General features: G+C 36.0%; 1 protein-coding gene across 2 annotated transcripts in view; it reads right to left on the reverse strand.

Annotated features, from left to right (window-relative positions):
• The window catches only part of CLTC (clathrin heavy chain), a 63,467-nt gene that overhangs the window by 33,611 nt on the left and 2,382 nt on the right, over nucleotides 1-27,474 (reverse strand). For both annotated transcript variants that reach the window (XM_032871909.1, XM_032871910.1), the window contains exons 2-6: nucleotides 9,174-9,381; nucleotides 5,968-6,236; nucleotides 5,344-5,505; nucleotides 2,939-3,052; nucleotides 2,355-2,528 (exon numbers count right to left, since the gene is read on the reverse strand). In XM_032871909.1, the coding sequence (XP_032727800.1) occupies nucleotides 2,355-2,528; nucleotides 2,939-3,052; nucleotides 5,344-5,505; nucleotides 5,968-6,236; nucleotides 9,174-9,381 (927 nt within the window). The remainder of the gene's footprint in view (nucleotides 1-2,354; nucleotides 2,529-2,938; nucleotides 3,053-5,343; nucleotides 5,506-5,967; nucleotides 6,237-9,173; nucleotides 9,382-27,474) is intronic.

Here is a 27,474-nt window from a genome sequence, read left to right on the forward strand (position 1 = left end):
AAAGGGAGCCTTCCCTTCACTACTTACATACCCATTCCACTCCCCTACACCAGAACTGGTTATACACCTCAGCTTACAAACATACTATCCCAACAGCACTTCTCATACTAAAATTTCTCATCTGTTTCTCAGTCACTACGCCGCATAAGGACAGGCACCTACCTTTCCTCAGTTGTATTATTAGCACCAGACTGTTTTGCCTCAAATAAACGCTTCATATTTGTTAAGTAAATGAAAATGGGAAATTTCTGTGCCAGTACTAATAAGAATCAAAACACAATCTGAGAATTCAATAATCAAAAGAGACAGGTAACAGTGTACCATGTCTGTTCTATTTTTCCTTTTAAGAGAAAGAAATTTTAACTTCCAAATGCTTTCACTTCTACAGGTCAGAGGGACCCCTCTCCAGCTCCAGGACTTCGGCTATCCTATATCTGCCTCATGTCATTCTACTACAAATTAAGACATTAAAGGAAGGAGTAATTACTTGTTCTTCATAGTCATTTGCATTCCAGACCCTCACCCTTAATTTAATGCTTAGTTCCCAGGAAAAATAAGGAAGATGAAGTTCCAGTTACAGTCTGAAGCTTCCTAATGATTGCTATGCCTTCGTCTTTCCCAAACACCAAATCCACAGATTCATCTTTATCCTATTTTAGACTGTTCTGGCAGATTTCTAGCAACCAGTACTTAATATCTACAGGGGATAGAGAAGGTTCCTCTACCTCTAAAGTCAAGTTCAGAATTTAAGCTAGATACTGGCAAAAATGTTCTCGTGACAGTTTTTCTTTTTTTTTTTTTTTTAAGCTTTTGATTTTTAAACCAATAGAAACCACAAACTCATTCTTTCAGGGCATATGCCCAGCAGCAATTGGCTTTGATCAAAGACCAGAGGAAATGACTTGAGGCCTAAGGTCCCTATAAACACCCATCTCCCTACTCAAAGCAACTGGCAAAGAAAATTTGTTGGGAAGGAGAATCAGTAATTCTCAGAATCAGAGTTACAAATGGCAAATATATATGGTAAAATTTTCCCAGATACTTTATTACCTTAAAAACATCAGCATGGTAACAGAAATAAGGAGGTCTTTAGTTTAACAACTTCATAATTAAATTATCACTAACCTAGTTCACCAAAAGGCCAATTCATTCCTGATTTTTCCAAGAGAGGCCCATTCAACTGAATACATGAAAGCTACTGAATTTTTAAAGTTGTTTTAGTGCCAAGACATTGACTGGTATAGAAATACAATTTTTTTAAAAAGCCCCTTTCTAACGAAGAATAGTGACTGAAGCAGTTAAACAAGCAATTGTAACTCATTGTGATAGATGTAGAAGAGGAGAGCTACCTAAATTCTGGCAGTATAAAGCGTAAGCATCTAATCAGGTGTGGAGATCAGACAGGGAATGGACAGATAGGAAAGACTCCCTTTCTCTATAGGATCTGCCTCTTTACATACATACCATTTTCCAGAAATTAACAGAACAAAGGTGGAGGGGAACCTATCTACTTCCTTTGCTTACTATCTGGGAAAACTACTAATTTGAAAAGCTAGAAAAAGGCAAGACCAGTAACAGTACTGCTTGAAATTTTAAACCATTTTTTAGAATATAAGATACCTCCTGGTGGAGTATTTTTGATTATGCTAAAATACTAAGAAAACAGAAAATGAATTACTTCTGACAATTTCAGAATAGGTAATACTTCCCCTAATTGGATAACTTTCCAGGTACCCTGCAATAGCTATTGTAACACAGCACTTTCCAACATTAAATACTTAATAACAGGAAAAGAGATGTAGAAAGAATTCTTTCCCCAGTAGTTGATTAACCGTCTTAGCAATCACAGAAGAAAAAAAAACCCTATTAAAAAAAGCAAAACCACCTACCAAATGTGACCCTAACAGTTTTTTTTTGCATAGAGAGTCATTTCTTTTTTTCTTTTCTTTTTTTTTTTTTTTAAGACTTATTTATTTGACTGGGGGAGGGGGCAGAGGAAAAGACTCTTCAAGCAGACTCCCTGCCGAGTACAGAGCCCTACTTGATCCCCAGATCACACAATCCATGAGATGGACCTGAGCTGAAATCATGAGCCGGACAACCAACAGACTAAGCCACCCAGGCACCCAAGAATCATTTCTTTTGACAATAAAGACAGATAAACACAATCCTAAGTGGCTATGTGTCAAATAGTTTCTCTTTGAATCAGGATCAAGAGAGACTTTTTACCATGTGCTTCTATATTTTTATGTGTATATTATTTCTGACATTCAAACCATTTGCTTTCTGGGAAGAAAAAGCAAAGTTCATGGTAGTTTTATTTCACTGCTTAATTTGTTTCAACATTTCCTTACTTGTCCCTTTCTGTTGACTCCAATTATTCCAGCTGTAGCTTCATGAGGTGCAGTAACAAAGATTGTTTCTCCACTGATTCTATTCATGTAGATACAGGTACCAGTCTCAAGATCATAGAGGTGGATATAGCCATACTTAGTAATCAAGAACACTACATCATGCTTTTCACTAATCTGTATAAAGAAAATCAACAATTCAGTAAAATCATGAATCTACAAGAGAAAAATTAATTCAATTCTATTTTAGAGATGCTAAATTCTAGAACTTTGACAAGAGGCTTATATGAGAAATATATATGGTTTCCTCATTTCTATTGCCATTTACTACCCCCAAGCTCTTACAGTTAACAAAGAGTATAAGTAAAATGTATAAAAGAGAAAATATAATTTTGAACTTAGGATAACCCAGTTTATTCATTACATGAAAATTAAGAACACTTCTTTACAAAGTAGCACTAATAAACTTTACTATTGAATAAAGGGTATTTTTCTAAGCACTACTAAATTACACTGTGAGTAGCAGTTTGGGGATTAATTTTGTTAGGAGGAGAGATTTAAAAGTCCATTTGTTTTGCTTAAAATACCTGCATTGCAACAGGAAAGTCATTTTGTGCTTCTGGAGGGAAGAAAACATCCACTGCCTTCTTTGGAAAGGGCTGGTTTCCTGTAGGCGGTGTGCCAACTTCAATGATATGTAACTGTTCAAAAGAAAATAAAATTGATACAGATCTCTCATTCACCAGTTGATCACAGCAACTTTATTTGTACCCCCACAGTGAAAACACAACCCCAAATGTTCTAAAATAGGTGAATATTAAAACTATGGTAAAATTATACCATGGAATACTCCTCATTAACAGTAATTTAAAAAATTCTTGTGGACATTACGCCAAGTGAAAAAAAAATGCCAATCTCAAAGTGGCACATGTTATACAGTTCTACTTATGGAGCATTCTTGAAGTGATAGTATTACACAAATGGAGAGTAAATTAGTAGTCAGGAGTTTGAAACACTGGGGAAGCGGAGGAATCTGTGGTGATAGAATAGTATATATCACGAATCTACTCCTATTAAATGACATAGAATGATACAATTGTACCAATGTCAATTTCTGGTTTTTCAAATGTACTGTAGCTATGCAAGATGTAACCAAAAACTAGGTAAAAAACACAGGGCTCTCTCTGTACCACCTTTGTATTCTTTTAAGATAAAGATATGTATTCTTTTAAGATAAAAACTTTTAAAAAGCTAACTGAATAGCTAAAGGGATCACACCTCAATCTACCATAAATTAAGGGCACAGAATGGTAATATATGACCCAGGAAGGTACTTTCTCATCGTTTTCAATTATAATTTATTCTCTCAAAATAGAATTCTAATTAAGTTGTTAAATTTTTCTCTACCTATACATCTACTCTAACACAGATGGAAAGTATATACTTAGGTTGGTTCTCTAATCACATACATATACCTCATGGATGAGAACATTTTGGTTTAAAATATCTGATGCTGCATATCAGCCAGGCAAGAAAAGTTTAAAAAAAAAAACAACAAAACTCAACGAAAGAGCATTATATATTTAGCTTAGTCATGTCAGGAATGGACTCAAATAAAAAACAGTACGGTTTTCAAGATATATACCATACAAAAATTGTAGGGTCTCATCCTTCATTAGGATAAGTATCCATACTGAAAAGAATGGTTTTCTTTCAAAAGCCATGGCAAACTATAGCAGAGAACACAGCTATCTTCTAAAAGCCATGGCAGAGTACAAAAGATATAGCACTCAAGAACCTATACAGGTTTTCAGATACTAGAAAAATGACATTAAAGTTTTTTCCCAGTAGTACTTTTCAAAATATATCTCAGCTTTATGTCTTAAGGATAATATCTGACTTCTAAAACTTAGGTGTCTCTTCGTGAAATTCAATCAATTCAGACCAAAATACCAATGTTTTCTCCCATCCCAGTACTAACCAGGCCCGATCTTGCTTAGCTTCCAAGATCAGAGGAAAATGGGTGTGTTCAGCGTGGTACGGCTACCTCACCATATTAAGAGGCTGACTGGATCATTCCTCAGTTCAGGGATTCTTATTCTGAAATTCTATGCAGAATTTTAACTTTCCATGCATCTGTTCCCTCTCTGCTAAGAAGATATGGATTTCAAGCCACCTCTATCTAAACTTTTTTAACTACTTACGGAAGACTTAAGAGATTCTACTCTGGCAGTTACAACGGCAGCTAAACTGAGTTGCCAGGGCCAGCAGTACCAACTGCGGCATCCAAGTGCAGGCACAGTAGCAGGAGAATCCTCAGACTTCTGTGTCAGGGCTTTTGGCTAGGAACATGGCTGCTGCCCATTCTCTCTTATTCCTCCTCATTTTTTTGCAAAGCTTGGTCCTTAACCTTCCTAGCAAATTGTAAACTATCTGTTATCTTTTCACTAAACTTTTTATATTCTAGTCAACCAGGCCTTGTTTCTATTACAACTAAGAACCTCAAGATATAAAGTACTTCAGTTTGTCCAGGTGATTCCAATGTATAGCTAGGGTTGAGAAGCTGACTTAAGATGATATTACTCAAATTGTGGTCCACATCTATCTAGTCACCTAGGGCATTTAAAATACAGATGATGGACTCCACTTACTAAGTCAGACTCTCTAGATATAAGGCAAACAAACGTATATCATAGCAACCCTAATTCTTATACACATTATTGAGAAACATCAAATTAAGGCCTTTGCTAAAGATAAGGAAAATAAAGTGTCACTATTAACAGCTGATATAAAAAAGTTGTTAAAGAACATTATTCATTTTAGACAAGTATCAAGACACTAGAAGCAGAATTTAAAGTCACCACAAATCTTTATATTAAAAACAAATTAACAATGGAGAGACAAGACTTTTGAAATTAGAGGACTAATTAAATTAGTAGAAAGACAAAGATTTAGTTCTCACTAAATAATAATTTGCGAAGCCAAAACTCACCTTCCCTCCAGCTTGACCCCGTACTGCGAAACAAAATAACGTTGATTCTTCTGCATTTCCTTCCATTTTAAACTGCGCAAAGCTAGCCGCATGTCCTTCAATGGGCTGAGACACTTTCCTATCTACAGAATACAACTGCATAGCTCCCACCACACGATTTTGCTACAAAGGATCAAAAAGAACAAAGTTTGGGGACCCAGTGAATCTATAACTCTCAGATTCATCAACCATTAAAATGCGTTATATCACTTTTGGCAGGATTTATAATGCTTTGTAAATTTAGTCTCTCCATGTAGATTTGATACCTCTTAATTTAAAATTTGGTTCCAACATTTTCTTAATAAAACTTAACATGAATATTTAAAATGTGCCTCAAAAACAAGCATCTCTTTACACTGTCTTGAAAAAAAAAATCACTTGGAAAGAGTACTCCGAAAACGTACATCAGTATAAAGCCATTAAGTTAGCAACCTTTATTTCTTAAAAAAGAAAAAAAAAAAAAAATGCTTTCAAAGTAAGTCTGATACACCAGGACTAAACATAAAAGACATAATTTTAAAATAAACTTCAGTCTGCTCACATTAATTCTCTTTACCTTTTATTAAACATCTAGAAAAATGTTACCTGTGCAGATATGCCAGTCAGAAGTAACCACTTTTGCTTTGCATCTGTACGATAATTGATAATCTGACACCCTGCAAGGCTAGAATGGCGATCAAACATTTTCACTGGCTGAGACTCTCCTTCCATACTCCAATGATAAACTGCATTATCCGTAACAAGAGCAACCGTATTCAAAGAGATCCATTTCCAGAAGGTGACATCATCAGTCATGGTATGGGCCTTCATTTTACTTTTCATTTCAATGTTAAATATCTGAAGAGTTTTCCCAGCTAAAATCAAAATTATGAATTATGAGTCATTAGGTAAGCAAACTTCAGGATAAATTATTATCTAGCTAGACTATCTCTAACAAGCTGTAACTTCAAAACAAAATGGTTCTATCAGGAGACTAATAACCAACTACAGAAGTCACACTGATAGAGCAGCAACCTTTGAAGAGATAGCAGAGACTAAGCCAACAATCTATATCCATAGCTGAAGCAAAAACTACATTACCTCTACTAAGGACATTTTAAATAAACAGTATGACTTCTACAGAATTCTAAATCCCAACTGAAAATGAGTCTGAAGACTTAACAGTAATGGAAAACAAGGTTGTAGCCTTCATGCTGATAATTAAGAATGTTTATGCATAAACTAAGTTAGTTGTAGGTACACAGAACAAAGCAAATCTGATACAAACACAGGGGGAAATGTCTACTTTTTAAAAGGCAATCATCCCCATCCAACCAGGTCTAGTGGAAACTGCCTATTTGGAGAAGGATCTACAACTCTGCCTTATACTAAGCACGTAAGAGAAGTACATGCTACATCTCATCAGGGAAAGGTAGAGGTGCTGGAAAAAAAAGGAGACAAAGGAGACAAAGGACAGTTTCAGATGCTGTTAATATGCTGGAAATACAAAACAAAGTTCAAGCTTCATCCAATTAAGATAGCAAACAGTAAAAGAAGGATGAAATTTGCCTTGAGTGTTAAGAGTTCACGGAGACAGATGCAAAGGCTTGTACTTATAATTTGAAATCCATCAGAATGAAAAGTGATTTCGTCTAAATTAACAGAGGTCAAAGCCCACAGCAATCTCTAGGTTAGCTAATCCAGATTAGTCCTTAGAGACTAAACAAAACTCCATTCCTGAGCCATAGAGAATCTGGCTCTTGAAAAACAAAAACTAAATGATAGTTGGGGGTGGGGGGGGGGAAATTGGGGTTGGCAGAATGGGACACAAAACATACTGTTTTGTACCATGATCCTTCTTACCACATGTAAAACTTCTTCCATAAAACAAAGAATGCTATTCCCATCCCACACAATATGTAAACCACAACCAGACTTGAACAATTGTTAAAAGTTATAGTCCTGTTTATAAAAAGAAGTGAAGGGTTTAAAAATGGCTTTAGAGGGAAGCAGTATTTGGGAATGACTTACTTTCCTTTGCTGCCTTACCCAGCCTCTAGTTAACAGACTTTCACTTATTTATTTTTACACAAAAGGGGTTGGAGTACATGTGTAGGGTGATTGGGCAGGAGGGCAAGATAACAGCTTAATTCCATAATATAGACATATAGACACAAATCTATAATGCTATTATTACAGTGCTCTGAAAATCCTTTCAATTTATTCTCCTTATATAACAGGACAATAACTAATAAAATCTAATTTAAGATAACTCACCATCTGCACACATAAGAAAGCATTAAGAAATGTGATAAGATAACAATAACATTAAAAATAGAAAAGAAATGTGAGAAAATTAAAACGATGGCCTTTTAATAGAGAAGAGTGAGAGTTGCTAAGCAGTTGAATCTAAATTCTTTGAGGAGGCTAAAGGGAGCTTAATACCTTAAAGTATAACATATGTATCATTTAACACAAGCAAGAAGCTTGCTGCCATAAAACATGTGGTCCTAGGTGAAAGCTGGACCACCTTGCCTTAAGATAAGATCAACAACTATCTTGGATATGTGATGATGACGTAGTTATTTGACTATGCTTGCCTCCAACCCTGCATTTAATCTCCAACCAGTTTCACTACTAAATACAAGGTTTAAATTATGTGAAGAAAAACCTGTTTAAAAACCTCAGCACCATTAACAACTCACCCACAAATGTATCAAGAAATTACTAGAAACCTGAACTCTTCCTACTACCAAGAAGAAAAACAAAGCAAAATAAAACAATTAAATGCCTTTTTCAGAGTCAGCAAGCTTGTCACCTAGTCCTCTCACAAACTTCTGTTTTAGAGGGTCAATTATATTCTCACTCTATAGTTCAAAGGAAAAGAATAATACAGGCTTCCAGACAGTATGAATTTCTTTAAACTGCTCAGATGGATGAATTGTATGGTTCCCTACTGTGAGAACCAAAAAGTTAGTCTGAATAAACTCTAACACCCTTGATTCCAAAGATTTAATATCCATATACACATACTTCTAACAATCTGTAAATTGAAGACTTTTTTTTTTTTTTTTTAAGTAGGCTCCACACCCAACATGGTGGGGCTTGAACTCATGACCCTAGATCAAGAGTCAGGCTCCTGGGAGGCTCAGTAGGGTAAAAGCCTCTGCCTTTGGCTCAGGTCATGATCCCAGGGTCCTGGGATAGAGCCCCACATCATGCTCTCTGCTCAGCGGGGAGTCTGCTTCCTCCTCTCTCTCTGCCTACTTGTGATCTCTGTCAAATAAATAAATAAAATCTTTTTTTAAAAAAGTCATTATGTTCTACCCATTGAGCCAGCCACTCACCCAATTCAAGACATTTTTAGAACTTGACATTCTAATTGAAATGCACACTTGAAGAATAAAAAAGGCACAGCATAAATGATAAGTTTATCTTCCTAACAAAATTCTGCAATGTTTAAGTACTAATATTAAAGTTTATTTTATTCCAGAATATGAATCACTAATGTCTTGTCTTCTGTATATGGAGTTGTATTTTTAGCACAGCCTTGTCACACTGGAGGTATAAAATTTAAATTCTTTCAACCTAAAACTTAAAATTTTACCAAATAGTTATGCTGAGGAGAAAGTAAGACATTTCACAGAAACATATGCCACTCCATGAAAGTAGTTAAAATCAAATTTAGTAATATCTTTAACTTTGCAGATTTAACTAAATTTAATCAACACACTAAAAAAGGTAAATCCTAATTACTGTATCTGAATAAATTATACATAGGGAAAAAAAAATATCCCCACAATCTTTTATACCTTTCAATGCAATTACTTTGCTAGCTGGATTCATGATGGCGCTGTCTGCAGAAATTGGCCTTCGAATTGGATTACTTGGGTCATTCATATCAATGATTACCACCTGGGCCTGCTCTCCTACTTTCTCTCTAATGCAGATGAATTTGTCTGACTCCATAGTTAGGGTACTGAAGCCAATGTTTGCTGGATTTATACCCAGGTTCTGGAGCTGGGGAAAAAAAACAAAAACATAATAAATCATGTTACAAAATGAATCAGAAAGACTTGACATTCATACATCATCATCATTACAAATCCTCATTTAACCATTAATGCCTTAAGGTCAACAGTGACAACTCGATTACAAATGAGGCAACTGATAGCCAAATGATGGAACTTCTATTCTTTCAACAAATATGGCATTCAATTATTCTGTTATATAGTTTATAGTTTTAACTAGAGTTATAGTTTTAAGTTTTAAAACTTATAGTTTTAACTAGAGATGTGTAACTCCAGGGTTAAAACTAAGAGTCAGAACAACAAGTACTTAAAAGGGTAAAGGAGGGGATCTGAGATCACCAATGTTTCTTGGTTTAAGAATCTGTCCTCCCGGGACGCCTGGGTGGCTCAGTTGGTTGGACAACTGCCTTCAGCTCAGGTCATGATCCCAGAGTCCCAGGATCAAGTCCCGCATGGGGCTCCCAGCTCCATGGGGAGTCTGCTTCTCCCTTTGACCTTCTCCTTGTTCATGCTCTCTCTCACTGTCTCTCTCTCAAATAAATAAATAAAATCTTAAAAAAAAAAAAAAAAAGGAATCGGTCCTCCCTCACCCACTTTAATATTTCACATGCACTGGACTTTAGGAATGAAAATTAAGTTCACCATAAAAAGACTTAAAATTTCAGAGTTCTTATCTAAAGGAACTCAGACTAACAAAAGCACACAGACAAGTACACAATTAGCAATTCTTTGCAAAAAATACCAAAACAAAGATATGTAAGAGGGACCGGTCACGGAAGGCCCACCACTAAAGGGAATGTTTTTAAGGGAGGTCGACAGGAGAATGTGCAACAGAAGCTTCCTTCTAAATACTAGGGCCCAGAGATGTGAAAGGGTAAATCTGCTAAGGAAAACAGAAGTACTTCTGTTAACACTGGATACAGACTATGAAAGGTTTGCAGAACAAAGAATTAATAAGGTTTTAAAGACAAGCAAGGGCCAGACTGATGAGCTAAATGTATCCCAATAAGAATCCTGAACGTCTTCCACAGGCAAAGGAAGGTACTTAAGGGTTTTAACAAGGAAAATAATGGAATCAGATTTGCTTTGTATACTCAAAAGATATTATCATATTTGCTAAGTAAATACAGAGGATCCAAAGACAGTAGGTCCCTGAAAACCTACTAAGTGTGTAAGATCGAACGACACTTGCTAGGAGGGCTCTACCAGAGTGGGTCATTAATATTCTGGTTGACTAAATGTAGTAAGACAGATTAAGTCCCACTAAAAAGTTACCAGCAGATTTTTATTAGCCTTGGCCAGATTAATTTCTTTTTTTAAATTTTCTCCAATGGATACCAAGTTCACACAGAACAAATTACAAACAAAATGAAAAAGCATGGCAGGGGCGAGGGGGGGGCGGCAGGAACACATCTTCCTTCTGCCCAAGTCACCCAGATACCAATTTCCTTCCTTCTCCTCAGAGACCACCACTGTCATTACTTTGTCATGGACTGGGTCAGCCAAGTTAATTGTATTTTATCTAAATTCTTCTGTCAAATTCTGCTAGTAGGTCTTAATTATAACCAGACCAGGATCTGAATAAAATACAACATAAGATTAAGACACTGCACTTTACTTTCACTTTCCTCTTATACCTCAATGACTGCAAGCACAACAAATTATAATGTGTAGTTACAGTAAATTAGTTACTGAATATCAGGGCAAGGAGTCAAGTAATTGTTTAACTATTAATACAAACATGGTAATAAAATAGATTAACTGGCTTTACAAACTCAAGTATACACTGTAACACAATGCAAGTATATAAGCTGTGAGGTAAGTAATTTATAATAAATTTGGTTACAATAAAACTTTATAAATTATTAGTTTTCATTTCTTCCTGACTTTAACTTTACAGTAACCTTTAGATCCAGAACGAAAGAAGGAAGATAAATAAAAGAGGTCTCCAATCACATGTAAAGGGACTGTGGATGAGCTTCCAGAGGCCAAGCTGTCCATCTAGTTTCAGAGGTCTATTTTTCTGAGTGGATGGTCCTCAAACTCTTGTGAATTTAATCCAGTTACCCTTCTAATAGTTGTGGAGAAAAAATTCAAATGGTTCTCAGATCACCTAGAACTCTATGTGTAAAAGCAACACATCATCTTCTTAACTATTCTGTAAAATAAGAATTCTATATTTCTAAGTCACTACACCAAACAGTCATAAGACAATTTTGAGGTTCAACTGTCACAGTTTAAGTCCTACAATGCTGAGAAAGAGAAAAATTAATAGTGTTAGTCAATTAGTAACTAACTGAATCCCAAATTATTCCTCAGGGGCAGGTGCAAGACAACTATAAGAAAAGAAAACTATTAGGAAAGACGGTAGAGGAAGAAAAAAAGAAAAACCAAGAAACTTTTGTTTCTTACTCCCAACTAGGTGTCCAAATAAATGCAGTCAAAAAAAGCTGTCGTCAACAGTTAGCACTGACCTTCAGCCTCAGGAGAGGCTACTCTTGAGTTTACGCTTTTTTGCAAAAAGAGCAGATTTGGTTACAAATGGGTGGGGTTCTTGCACTCCTTGCAATCTGCATAATCTTATGTCCTTTTCTCATTCTTCATTTACACATTCTACCAAGAAAGCTATGCAGATGTATTTTTGATCTTCCCTACCATGAATGTACTACTGCTATTCAAAATACTTCATGTGAAACAGACATACATGCTGTATTTAAAAAAAACAAAATTAAACAAGAGGCAAGTGTCAAGCTCTCACCAATTTCACATATTTAAATATTTTTTAAAAAGCATACTTAAGTAATGTCCATTTATACTACTACACAGGAAATTGCTCCCTCCTGAAAAGCTTCTCCCAGTTGTTAGGATAAGTGGCAGAACTTCCAGTGATGTATTCCTTTGTCTCTATCAAATACAAAGCTGTATTTTATTCCATTTCTTCAAATAAGGTCAGTGAGATTTTTTTCCCTACTAGTGATACTTTTCAGTGAAAGTGCTCAGAACACTCATCAATTCTTCCCATATTTTCCTACAACATATTCACAAAAGGGAAACATCCCAAAACACATAGTAATAGGACAAGACACCATCATTAATAGCAATTTTGGCTTAGGTACACCCTTAAAAGGGATATACTAGGTAATTATGTCTACTAATATCTGTACAGATAAGAACTTCTAAAAATGTTTTTAAAAAGGTTTTATTTTCAAAACAGCACAAGCTAACCATAAAAACTTAATTATAAAGGTCTGATGGTACAGGAGACGTATTACCAGAAACATAAGTGGGTGACTTTTCATAGTATACCCTTTCGTACTGTTTGAATATCTACCACAGAAGTTGTGCAACAAACTACTAATAAACTCGGGGGCCGTGTAAGAGTCTCCCAAACTTGCAGCTATTTTCAGAGGATAATAACAATAATATCCAAATTCTGGTTACATTTTTTATAGCCTCAATTGACAAGATGTTGCTACTACTGAAGCTGGGGATATTCTGTCTTGCTATATGCTTGAAAATTTCTAGTAAAAATTTTTTTAACTTCAAAAAATTTCTACTTTCTGATTATAAATTAAAAAGCATAAATATGGAATCAACAAACTTGGGTCCAAGAAAAGGGGTTACTTATTTTTTTGAATAATTATTACATACACATGGCAAAGTATTCAAACAGTACATAAGGGTATACTAGGAAAAGTCACTCCTATGGTTCCAGTAATACCTCTCTATCCCCAGCAATTAGAGATGCTTTTCCATCTTAGAGACAGCCTACATATTTGAAAGTATAGATTTCCATCCTCCCTTAAAACAAAACAAAACAAAATAAAACAAAACCACCCACTAATAGCAGACACTCAAAACCATACAAATTATCAATTGCTCCCTTTTGAAAGAAAACCAACTCGAATGTCGCAATTCATTTGATTTCCACACTACATTTTGGGCCCTGGTCTGTAGGTGGCTCTACTGTAGGACCTGACACTTAAGCCTGGCTTAGCTACCAGAAAGTTTAAGTAAATAAATTTACTGTTAACCAGCCAACTCAAAACTCTGGAGAGTCCTGGAGTTACATGTTAGAAATGATATAAAAATGGAGCACCTGGATGGCTCAGCTCGTTAAGTATCTACCTTCGGCCTGGGTCATGTTCTCAGGGTCTTGGGATCGAGGCCCAGGGTCCCTGCTCAGTGGGGAGTCTGCTTCTCCCTCTCCCCTTAACCCCCCCCCCCACTTGAACTCTCACACTCTCTCTCTCAAATAAATAAAATCTTAAGAAAAACAAAACCAAAAATGTTTCTTTTTCCTTCTCACGCCAATCTGGATTAACATGCCTGGGGGGGGCATGGGGAAACACTACATTCTTAGTTTTTGTTGTGTGACTTAGTATTTCAGAGTCCCCATTATCTACAGAACACAGAAGGTTCATCATTCAAGTAGACAATATTATAAAAATATATAACTTTGATTATAAAGTAAAAGTGCCATCCAAAATTAGTTCTGTGGATTCTTCATAAGAAAAGAATGTCTGGTTTAGTCCCAGTTTTGTCACATAAATGATCACAGGGGAATCAGTTATCTGTGTATCTGTTTCCTCTTCTTAAACATCTGAGATCCCAAAATTATGAGGATTTAATGTGGAGCACTTAGAACAATGTCTGAGACATAGTAAAAGGTCATTATATTAGAACACACAACACATCAGTACTTAGGCCAGCTCAAAATTAGCTTTTTTTGTATTTGTATTTTACTATCTGCTTAGTTCAGCTGTCCTCCAGGTTGCTTGAAACCCTGGGTGTGAATATCTTCTGACTACTGATAATAGATAAGTGGTCTCTGGGTGCTTAACTTACTCAGACACTGTAAAGTGCCCCTTTTTTTCTTTTCTTTTTTTTTTTTTTTTTTTTTTTAAAGAATAGGAAATTACACTTAAAAAACTTTTAAGTCTGTTCTTTAATTTGACTAACTAAAGTTAGGTAAAGACCAGAATCTCCAAAACCTCGTCACATTTTCATACTAAGTAACCCTGTTTTTAAGTCCTATTTTTAGGTACACCATGGAACATTGTTAAGGCTTGCTATCAAACTTGGCAAATATGCCTCTAACACCTTTGCTGAGGAAGCAAGCTGGGAAAGCTAACGCAAACATATGGCGTAAGGTCAGCATCATCAAAAATTCTCTTTGTCCTAAAGAACTCAAGGCTAAGAAAACAAGGTAAAATATAAAGCAAGCATTGAATTTATCTCAACACGTAGAAAAGTTTAAGGCACCCTGTTCAAAAACACACACAAATCTATACTATACCTTTCTAAAACCAGAGTTTCCCTATTGGTCAATATCACACAATTCCAGGTCAATTTATCCAACTAAACTTCAAAAAACTTCAAATAAAAGTTCTTCAAATGAAAGAACTTTCTTAAAAAGTAAAACCTTCTTCCATCTTTGCTCGTCAGTGTGTCTAATGTTACAGAGGCATCATCTTACACAGAAAGATAGCATTTCTTTTGCTATACATACACTGTAAATTACGTTGCAGGACAATTATAGATTAGAAGAGGTTTATAAAATCAGAGTCAACACTAATATAATGAAAAATGAAAAGCTCTTTCTTAATGCAAACTTAAAAATGATGAAAAGCCAATGGAATTTTTGAAAAGTCACTTTTTTCAAGTATTACAATAACTGATTCAGGGAAGAATCATCAATGGATACTAAAATTAATGGGTGAAATTTCCTCCCTTTGGTAACTACAGTATGGTTATACAAGACAGACATTTACATAGTCTCATACTACTTCCCAAGATACTCATTACAAAAGGGGAGAGTGGGGTGCCTGGGTGGCTCAGTCAGTTAAGGGCCTGACTTTGGCTCTGGTCATGATCTCAGGGTGGAGGGATCCAGCCCCTGTGGGTTGCCTGCCCCATGAGGAGTCTGTATCTTCCTCTCCCTCTGCCACTCCCCACTTGTGCTGTCAAATAAAAAAGATCTTTAAAAAAAAAAAAAAAAAAGTGAAATGGCATGATAGCTTCAATTTCTTTAAAGTGTTTAAAACAAAAAAAGCAAATACTGCAAAATATCAAAAATCTAGATGACTAGGATATAGCTCTCCCCAGTCTTCTATGAAAGCTTTCAATTTTTAAAGTTTTTTAAAAAGATTAAATTGTACTCTTTTATAAGGTTACAGAAACTGAAAATTAAATTGTAAGAAATACATTTTTATTAGGTAATTTACCTGTAGGGCAAGAAAGAACAATACAACTTTCAAAAGGTGAAGATGATAATCAAACCAGAGTGATACAATTTAAGTGTTAAGAGTTATGCTCTATAGGGGCACCTGGGTAGCTCAGTGGGTTAAGCCTCTGCCTTCGGTTCAGGTCATGATTCCAGGGTCCTAGGATCAAGCCCCAAAACAGGCTCTCTGCTCAGCAGGGAGCCTGCTTCCCTTCCTCTCTCTCTGCCTGCCTCTCTGCCTATTTGTGATCTCTGTCAAATAAATAAATAAAATCTTAAAAAAAAATTAAACTCTGGCAAATATGATGGACAGTTGGTAAAGTCACACAAGAATTTCAAATACAACAAGGAGAAACAGGAAAAAGTAGAACTTTCAAGTTTCAGAGTCCAGATAGCTACAGGAGGCTTGGTGGGGGAAATCTGCAAAGTTCAATACTAGCAGAAGTGAGAACCTAAGAAAAACTCCTCAATTTGGGTGCCTCTTTCCTCTCAAGAAATCACTAGATTTTCAAACAGTGAAGGCCTAGGGTTATAAAAGGCTGAGAATGTGCAGATGTAATAAGATGCAATTTCTTCAAAGAACATGAAAAAAGAGAGGCCTGTCTCTATGCTTGGTAAACTTCCACTGCCTCAATTTCTCAATGTCATAAAGCTTTTGGAGAAAGATACACATCTGTATGATGACTCCCTAATTTAAAAAACTGTAAGTGTGAAAGAGACTGTATTAAAATCAAAAAGATATTGTAAGAAAAAAATTTAACTTCAACAACATTAAATCAGAAATCTAAGTTAAAGATTCATAAGTTTTTAACACTTTAAAAGCTTTTTCCTGTCTTAGTTTCGAAACTATACTTGATTTGGCTATATGATTGGCAAACAGAAAAGAGGAATTGTCCATCCTTGCTCAAGGGTGAGCAAAGCATGGATAAGTGCTACATGAAAGGTTAAAGTGAATTAGCACATATCAAACACTTAAAACAGTGTGGGGCCGCATAAGCACTCTGTTTCATGGATTTCTATCATTTCACAGTTATCTAGCTCAGGGACTATGACATCATGACATATACTATTCCAAAAGAGAATGACTCTGACTTCATGCTACTAACTTTACATAGTTAAACCTAGGGTGGGCGATTTTGCTTTGTTCGAAACACATGTTACTAAAGACAGCTTAGGAAAACCTCCATATAGTATGGAATCAGGAACCCAGTAATGGTCAGTCAGCAGCTTATTAGAAGACATTAGTGATCAACCTATAACTGTTAAAGGGACAGAATGGACAATGGATATATATATATAACCCAATAGTTTACATTTATTAAAAAAGGAAGAAAATGCTAGCAGAAGACAATACAACCAAGTAAAACCATGTTAGTTTTCAATGCCCAATTCTTGGACTGAAGAGGAGATTGTTAGCTCAGTCTCTCTCTCAGCAATCAATCACAATTGTTTGTGCCTACAGACATCATATAATTAAAGGAATATTAGTCTTGCTTTAAGCCTACTTATTTCAACCAGCTGTTGTCACATTTGATCAAATAGGACCATTCACTGCAAACAGCCTTCTTCATAAGCATACTCAGGGAGACTGCTTCCTATTGAATGACTAGTAAACTCAGAACAGAACTCATTTACCAGCTGTATCAGCTGAAAATCAAAATACCTTAAAACTTGTGTTTATGACAGCATTACTGAGAACTTATGTTTCACAATTAGTGCTTGGCTTCACACTTTACAGATCCTTCCTCCTTGTTTCATCTGAAGAGTCAGAATGGAAAGGAAGTATGTACAAGCTACTACATTTCAGATGAGACCATTTTGTAAGTGGTCTATGTATATAGCCCTATTTCAGTTGCCTTTTCTTGAATCTTCTATCTTGATAAAGACTTAACAGGTGTTACCACTACAAAATTAGGAAGTTAACAATCTGAGAGAGAACTGCTGATACCTGGATATCACTCAATGCAGTTATTCTGAAGTTAAGTACCTAAAGATTTGGTTAACTTCCCATCCCAAGTACTTCACTCAGCATAATTTCCTTTAAAAGTCCCTGAACATCCTCTACCTTCACTAGTATCAATCACAGTGACAAAAACTGCTGACAGCAGTCACTTTGCAGAGCCCTTGAAACTAGCTATGAAACCAGCAGAATATCAAATAAAAGCTGCAGTTGCTGTCTTCTACAGGAAATGGAGAAAAATGCTGAGAATGCAGGATTCCTTTAGTTCTTCCATCAACAGGATACTGGCCATTGTTTTGTGTGCTCCACACATTTCAAGCAAGTAAAAATGCCTTTAACTCTTGCTGACCCTTTGTTTCTACTCCACATTAGCTTTTGAGGCGATCACTGTCTCTAGGAGAATTGGACTCTGGTCACTCTAAAATTAAGTACTACATTCAAGAAGGAACCACGGCTGGATTGTAAGACTATTAGCTTTGGCAAATTATCAGGAAACTCAAAGAGCATTTTTTTCCTCCTTGTAGCCAACTACTGACTGGAAAATTAAAAAACTTTAAATCTGACTCATTCTTAAAACAATCCAATAATTAGATGAAATATCACACATTGATTCTGATCAAGCTACAGGAGAATATAAGGAAAATTTTATGTCCCAAATCTTGCAGATTCTCCAAAGTTATGCCCTTTTCTGCATAAAGGCCATTCAGGGGCACAAAACTAGTGAGTGAATGCTACCAAAGTCATGACTGATGATAGGTGTTTACTTATGTGTGTTTGGGGTAGGGGTGCAGGCAAGGGGTCGTAGTTTGTCCAGACATTCTTTTCAAAGAACTAGAAATGAGGCTTACTTTGAGGATTCAAGATTATAATAAAACTTAGTGCTCACTTACCATAAAAAACTTCGAAGGATGATTTGAATGTCCCTAGGCAGACACCAAAGGCTTGGTTTCCTTACTATTAAAATTGTAAAGGTTACAATGAAACTTCATTCTATGACAAAACTTCCCAAAATGTATTTCTAAGAGGGAGCCCAGTGATTCAGCTCAACCCCATTACTGCTGCTACTACTACACATATTCATGTCTTTTTCTACCCTATATCCACAGACCTGATAGGAAATGAGATATTATGCAGTTATTGCTTATTTTTCTAATTAGAGCACTCATCTGAAGCATGATCAACATGTAGGTGCTACAAGTTACAAGACCAGAACCATTTTTTCACATTTGAATCACTGAAATATTTCCTTGTGAACCTAAATGCCAAAAATTACAAGTTCAACAGAGTGAATGAATGAACACTCAGCAAAGAGTTACAAGCTTTCTCAAAATCATTTAATATTAACAAATTCAGGAGCACCTGGGTGGCTCAGTGGGTTAAGCCTCTGCCTTCGGCTCAGGTCATGGTCTCAGGGTCCTGTGACTGAGCCCAGTGTCCGGCTCTCTGCTCGGCAGGGAGCCTGCTTCCCCCTCTCTCTGCCTGCCTCTCTGCCTATTTGTGATCTCTCTCTCTGTGTCAAATAAATTTTAAAAAAATTTAAAAATCTTTAAAAAAAATAAAAATCAGGGAGTCTGAAACGTTAAAATGACTAAATGACCAGAATTTATTTTCTAATATCTATTGAGCATCTATTATTTGGCAAGCTAACATCAATTCAATATTTTGTAACCTACTATTTAAGTTTTGTGTGAGACCACCTTTACTTTGTGTTAAGCTACAAATCTTACTACTAAGTTAACAACCTATAGGGAAAGTAACAGGTTTTAGGCTCAGAGGGGTTTGAGTGTACAATTTGCACCTCACATCTTCTAAAAAGTGGAAAAAAACCTTTTCATCCCCGGAGTCTATAGATACTGCTTCACTATCTCTAACATTCAGAGTTAAAAATATAAGACTACCTTAACTTTTTGGTCAGGGAGAGGATATGCTCTGGATGCTTGTAGATTTTTGTTTGTTTTAAATCTCATGGTACTAAAACTTCCCCAGGCCTGTCTCAAACACTGGACCCTTCAAATCTTCTTCTTCCTTTGTATCAGTTACATTTTCTTCCATTGTCTGAAAAAAGCTTCCATTTCAATTATTTGTTTCTATAGTTCTTATATTTGTAACCTATTCTGTCACACCTCCTCTTGTTTTAATTGTGTGATTTCTCTCCAAATTTAAAATCTTCAAAAAATTCAAGTTAATCTTCCACACCGCTGATTTCCACAGGGGCAATTCTGCTGTGCCCAGGATCAACTGTTTCTGTATATATTCTATTGCTGCAGTCTTTTAGGAAAAAAAAAAAAACATTTCCTCAGATCTGTTCCTAGTTCTGTAGTATTTTTTCCAATAATCATACATTTAAACAATGAGCAGCTACTATATGCCAGACACTACACTAATAGAGAATTCTACAGTGAATGTGCTATGGCCTCCTCTACTCAGTGTGTTAACAAGAACATAGCAATTACAAAGGTGCCTTGGGGTTACAAGGATGCATGCCTAGCCCAGATAGATGTGGGAGTATACACAGTGTCTGAGAAGAAATGGAAATACAATCTGAAGCAGGACACACAATTCAAGGGAGGACAGAGCTACAAACTTGAGAACAGAACTAAAAATACCCTATGTGCCCAAATACAGTATTCATTTTAGCAAGTGGACTATTCCCTGGACACTCAAGAAAGCTTCTGATCAGTATTAGAATGTGGAAAAACTGGAACTCATACATTGCTGGTGGGGATATAAAACGGTGCAGCTGCAATGAAAAACAGTTGGGTAATCCCTCAAAAATTTAAAACAGTGCTAAACCGTATGACCTGGCAATTCCACTCCTAGGTATATATCCGAAAGAACTGAAAACAGGTATTCAAACAAAAACTTTAATGTTCATAGCAGTACCATTCATTCATAATAGCCAATGGGTGGAAAGAGCCCAGATGTCCATTAACTAATGAAATGACAAATAAAACGTAGTGTATCTATTCAATGGAGTATTATTCAGCCATTAAGGAATGAAGTACGCATCTATACTGCAACACGATGAACCTTCAACATCATGCTTAGTAAAAGTCAGACAAAAAAGGTCACACATGATTCTACTGATCAGTAAATCCATAAAGACAGAGAGCATGTTAGTGGTTGCAGAGGATGGGAGAGGGTGGGAATGAGATACTGCTTAATGAATTTGGAGTTTCCTTTTGGGGCAATGAAAAGGTTTTGGAACTAATACAGGTGATGGTTGCACAACATTGTTAAATGTATTAAATACCGTTAAATTGTTCACTTTAAAATGGTTAATTTTAAGTTATATTAACTTTATCTCAATTTTAAAAGAACTTAGGCCCTGTTAATATAAATTCTTAGGAATTAGATATGCTTAATATATAGTTCAAGTCATCATTTGACTTAGCTCACAAGGACATTTAAAATTATAAAATAATTTACAGGGGCACTTGGCAGGCTCAGTTAGCAGAGCAGATGACTCTTGATCATAGGGTCATGAGTTCAAGCCCCACGTTGGGCATGGAGAATACTTATAAATAAAATAAAATTATAAAATAATTTTTATACCTGAAAATGTTTTTCTACTCTTCACATTTCAGAAACCATTTTAATTCTTCATATGCACTTTTTTTATATCAGTGTTTTCATTAGCACTAGAAAGTCATCTCCATTCCACTGAAGTGCTTTTTTAAACTAAATCCATTATGTAACAATCATGGGAATTTTAGAACATGCCTAAACTTCCATGTGCATATTAGAAGAGCTGGGTTTTTTGCTTATTTTTGGATTATGATCTCCAGAAATATACCCCTAATAGACTGGGTCTTTGAGGGATGTTTAAAAATGTTTCTTTACCACATCCAACAGTCATAAATGTGAGACCAGAAAACAATAATTGTTAGATATGTTACATTTACCTCTAATCAATCCAGATGATTTCAAACCTATGAAAGTCTTCAAGGAACAGTGTTGTAGTATTCAAAACAGAATTGTGAGAGGGCTAGATAAATGCAGAGACTTGTTAAGGCTTTTAATATACTGAAACTCTTGGGGCGCCCGAATGGCTCAGTCAGTTAAGGGTCTGCCTTCAGCTCAGGTCATGATCTCAGGGTCCTAGGATAAAGTCCCAAGTCCAGCTTCCCACCCGGCAGGGAATCTACTTGTCCCTCTCCCTCTGCCCCTCCCTGCTCGTTCCCAAATATAAAAATCTTTTTATAAATGGGTTTTAAAAACCCATTTAAAAGAATGTATGTATAAAGGAAACTCTTTCTTGAAAAATATTTTATGGTAAAAAAGAAAATTACCTTAGCTTTGCAAGGTTCAAAAGGAAGAATATACAGTATTGCAGAATGGGGAAAGACATGAATTTTGTAAATGATGTTCTCCCTATGGGTTTTTTTTCCCCCTAATTAAACAGCCTCAAATAAGGAGAGTGATCCAGTCAGCTGTTTGCTAAACTGAGCATATGTGGATAGTCTCCAGCCTCACTGTGTCCAAAATGGTGGTTTTTAAGTCCTCTTTCTCAGCTATTCAGAAACAGATGAAGGCAACTCCACCCAACTCCCATTTTCATCTACTCTGACTCTCACAGTCAGTAGATGGGAGTCATCAAATGGATTCTACTCCAGAGCCTCCAGGAAGAATGTAACCCTGCCAAAACCCTGTTTTCTCCTGTGGGATTCATTTCAGCCTCTGTCCTCCAAAACTTTAGGGTAATAAATTTGTGTTGTTTAAAACAAACAAAATTACCTATACACAGTTCCAGCTCAAGATCATCAGAAACTGCAATCCCTAGGATTGCAGTGTGTATCACTATTAGAGTTCTTCCCTTTCCTCCTCCAGAAATGGGCTGGATGTAGACAATAAAAGGGAAGAATCTGGTGGAACTCCAAGATCTTGGCTTCAATAACTGGGTAGATGGTAGTTTTTTCCTTTAGCATGGCATGTATGTTCTACTCTACTGGATAAAGGGAGACTCTCCTCTAGCATAGGGCTAAGAACTAACATTTCAGTGTCTCACAAGCTACGTCTTACAATATAAACACAAACACATACCACAGTCTATTTCACAATTGCCAAAAAGTATTATTTTAACTTAATAAATGAGGAAGTTGAAAAAAGATAAAAAGAGAGTTCAGATTAAACATCTGAGACATCTTCTGCAATAGCACACAGAATTTAAATTTTCTATGTGGCAAATGGTTGCAATGCACTCAATCCCTATTCCTTCAGAAGTAAGCTTTTAAAATCAGCTTTACTTCAGAACCCAAAGAAAAGTCCTTCTTTACTCAATGATTCAGAACAGGAAGTACTAATATTACTGGTAGTTCGGCTTCTAAAGCACAACCCTGTCTAAGTTTGTAACCAGTTTTCCCCTCTATGGTTATGCTATTCACACTGAGCAAACACGTCCAACTCCCACTTTCCTTCTCCCCCACCTCAAGCACCATTGCTTTCTTAAGAGTTCTGTTCAAGTTTTTTATTAGTACAAACGCAAAACATGAATAAAAGAAGCTTCCTGCTTTCATAAGTGGCTTCAGACTGGAACACATTCACTCTCTTGTCATTAAGAAAAACCCCATAGACACTTTTGAGAAGTTCAGCTTTATGAAGGGGATAAAGATAATCCTCATCTTTAAGTTAACCTGATCCCAATCATTCTGTACAATTTTCTAGTAGGATGTTGAACAAAGCCCTTTAAAAACATCATCTAACCATTTAAAGCATAGAAAATCAAATATTTGTTCACCGGCCCCTACTTTTCTCATAATACAGAAACTATTAAGGGATACCTGGGTGGCTCAGGTAGTTAAGCATCTGCCTTCAGCTTAGGTCATGATCTTCAGGGTCCTGGGATCAAGCCCTGTGTCTGGCTCCCTACTCAACAGGGAATCTACTTGTCCCTTTCCCTCTGCTTCTCGCTCTCAAATAAATAAAATCTTAAAAAACAGAAACAAAACCAAAACTATTGACCTAAAAACAAACCACTGGTAGAATGTGTACAAAGAACACCACAACACAGACGCTAACAAATTGTGCTATATTTTGCAGTTCAAATTATATAGCTCATTCACCAAATGAAGCAATGTGCCACACTGCAAAAAGACCAAGTATTAAAGTCTGACTACCCACTCACTAGCTATGTGACTCTAAAAGTTAACTTCTGTTTCCTCATGTGTAAAATAAGGCTAATCCTACCTACCTGACAGCATTTTCTTGCTAATTACAGGAGATTATGAACATAAAATATTTAGCAGTGCTCTTGACACAGAGTAGGTACTCAAGAAGCTAGATGGTCAATTAATTTTGATATTATAGATGTCAGCACAACTGAGATTTAATGAATAGTTATTCCCTTTAAGAACAAAATAAATTATGCCTCTCATAACACAAAAAAAAGGGAGACAAAATCCAGTCTGACAGATGGGTTTCGTATAATGCATTCAGATCCAAGCCTCCTGCCATGCTTTCAGGTTAAGAGCTTTAGCCATAGACACTTGGCCAAGGCGGGGGAAAAACATCTAGAACTATAAACTTTGCTATGATTTACAAGCTGATTTGTGAAGTTGCTTTAGCATGGGCATATATGTAAATAAAGTTAAGAGAAATAACCCCATTCTAATATTAAGGACTGAAATGTTAGTTTTGAACTCATTTCCCATCTAAGTGAGAACATTCACTTTAACACTACCATCTTAAAGAAGGACATATGTAACACTAGCAAAGGTCTGACTGGCATTCCAGGTGGGTATTTTATCAGATTTGAGGAAGTTTCTCAAATATATCTGACCAAGGAACACTAATTAAAAATGTACCAATGGCAGACAGCAAGTGCTCATGGGACAGAATAAAAAAGTAACTTAAAGATTTTTTTCTTGGGGAGCCTGGGTGGCTCAGTCGGTTAAGTGTCTGCCTTCTACTCAGATGATCCCAGGGTCCTGGGATCGAGCCCAACATCAGGCTCCTTGCTTAACAGGGAACCTGCTATTCCCTCTCCCTCTGCTGCTTCTCCTGCTGTGGTCTCTCTATGTCATATAAATAAAATCTTAACAAAAAAAACAAAAAAAAAAAAAAAGTTTCTTTTGGGCACAGTTTCAGAGCGGGATTAGTTTTGTATCATATGAATATTTGTATTAAGTCCTGCACAGCATCGAAAACTGAATAACATCCATGGTTGCAATTATGTGTGGATAGCCTTTGCCAACTAATCAATGCAAGCTTCAGTCTATATTCACCAATTTGTTTCTAGTCCAACACAGTTGCTGATAAGTACTCAAATCTTAGGTATCAAATATTTATAAACCATAAAAATCTAGGTCTGCAAATAAAATACTGTGTCACTGGTTCTGAGATACGTAAATAAAATGTACTAAACAAAAATTATAGCTAATAATTAATGTTCCTAAAGTGCTATACCAAGTACTTCCAAATACATGATCTCAGACCTTTACAGTAACTTTGTGAGGCAGTAGGCCTATTTTACCGAGAGAAGAAGTCTTAAACTTATGTTCTTCAATACTGGAGCCACATGTGATATTGAGCACCTGAAATATGGTTACTGTGACCGATTTTAAAATTTAAAATAATTAATATAGTAACTGATAATTGATTCAGTTATGAAAAACTGAAGTTTGGAATAACTAGATATGCAGATCTGCTTTTTCAACTGTAAATATTATGAAAGCTAAACACAGATCAAGTATTTCCAATGAAAATAGGGTCTAAATTGGGATGTGCTCTAAATGTAAAATACACATCAGATTTTGAAAAATCAGTACCCCAAAAGGAATGTAAAGTATCTCATTTGAAAATTTTATACTCCTTACATGTTGAAATTATAACATTCTGAGTCAAATTATAACATTCTTGGAGCAAAGTCTAACACAAAAAAGCACAGCAGGATACTGTGTAACTTCTCTTCTTAAAGCCATTCTATTTCCTTGAAATATTTTTGTCTGAAGACCCAGGATCAAATCCTATTTTGACAGTGTTCTCTCAGGTGGAGTCTCACTTTAACTATTTAATGTCTGGGGAGATTTAAGTGAAGACCTGAAAACACCAAGCCACAGTCATAGGGGAAAATAGGCTCTCACAAGAAGTCTGCTGGTCCCTTCATTCACCAGCCATTGTTCATCACCAGCATGACCCAAAAGAGACAGCAGAATTCAACTACCACTTTTTTTTTTCAACTAATACTTTCAAAAAATGTTTTTAGTTAATAAAATGTAAATGTGGGTGGTCAGATAAAATCTTCACTCTTACAAAGTCCATCAGTATGGCCTATAATGGTGCGGTCCAATGTTCTAGACAATAGCCTCATGTGGCCATTTACATTTAAATTAATTAAAAAGAAATAAAAATAAACTTAGTTCCTCAGTCACACAAGGCACATTTCAATATCCCTACGTAGCTACTAAAAATATTCATCACAGAAGAAAGTTCTTTTTTTTTTTTTTTTTTAAAGGGAAGAATCTTAAGCAGGCTCCATGCCATGTCCACCTCACGACATAGAGATCATGACCTGAGCCAAAATCAAGAGTCAGACACTTAAGTGACTAAGCCACTCAGGCACCCGGGAAGAAAGTCTTATTGGACAGTAACTCTCAAAAGGAAAAAACACATCAGTAACAGACAGAAAAAACATATTGTTGAATGTAATTCAAGTATTACAGGGTATGGTTTCTAAAATCACGCACTGCACTACACACTAAAATGAAAATGACAGTGGTTCTACACACACACACACACACACACACACACAGAGCGCATGCACGCGCGCGCGCGCACACACACACACACAGAGTTCTGGGTCTTGAATTATTTCCTAAACAGAGTGAAAGCATATTCACTAGAATCAGCCACACCCCTTTAAGCTGAGTAAACTGACAATTAGGAAAATTCTGAAAAACATGATAGATCTTAAGTTTGGAAGCCATTACCAGGTTAGACTGTAGCAGAATTCTAGGCAGTATGCCTCTCCAGGCAGTATAGTACCCATATAGCATATTACAGTAATACTTAGCACTGCTTTCTCTCTGCAAATCAAAATAGCCATAGCAAGAACCCGTACCACTCAATTCACAACACATCCCATGCCTGCATTTATGGATCAAAGGGAAGAGAAAAAGGTGGGGAGAACCCGAGATCCTGGGAATACAACAGAATGTGCCAATCGGCACAGAGAAACTTAATGTGCCAAGAATTGAGAACTGCAAGCAACATTTTATGTGTAGTCCAGAAATTTTTTTTAAAAACTGCAATTCTAGTAATCTCTTGCTCAGAGAGGCACTCATCTGTTGACTAGCAGCCTAAACATCCAAAGGAAAAAAAAAAAAAACAAAACCGGGGCAAAAAACTTCATAACTTAAAATATTAACATTTATTTGATGTAATTCCAAGCCTTGATGACAGATACTTCAATTGGCCAGAATGGTTAAAAACAAATTTACAGTTCACCTTTAGAAACTTTCACAAAAGCTAACTCTACACTCAAGTTCCTCAATTCTTGTTCCCAATTCTTACTCTCTTTCAGAAAGTTTTCTGCTACTTAGCAAACTGACAAAACTCAGATAAAGACATGAGATGCCAATTAAAATAATCCTTATTAACTTTTTTAAAAGGGATAAAAGTGAGAAGCTAGGGGATATTCTGGAATATCTGGAAGAGGTTAGTGATCAGGGCGCTTTGCACAATTAATCATTATCAGCTGGAGCATAAAGTCACACTAGTAAGCTTTACTTTAGCCATGGCATATCACTATCAAAAAAATGACTGAATTCTTCAAATACATTTGCAAAGCTGCTTTATACTCAAGTCTTCAAATTATTTCCAAAGGTAATTGTTTCACTTGAGTATTTGCAGAAACTCAGAAATCAGACCCGAATTAAATCTGTCTTCAATTAGTGACA

Source organism: Lontra canadensis, unplaced genomic scaffold (genome assembly GCF_010015895.1).
Source record: "Lontra canadensis isolate GAN:19392208 unplaced genomic scaffold, GSC_riverotter_1.0 scaffold43, whole genome shotgun sequence".
Lineage (NCBI taxonomy): Eukaryota > Metazoa > Chordata > Mammalia > Carnivora > Mustelidae > Lontra > Lontra canadensis.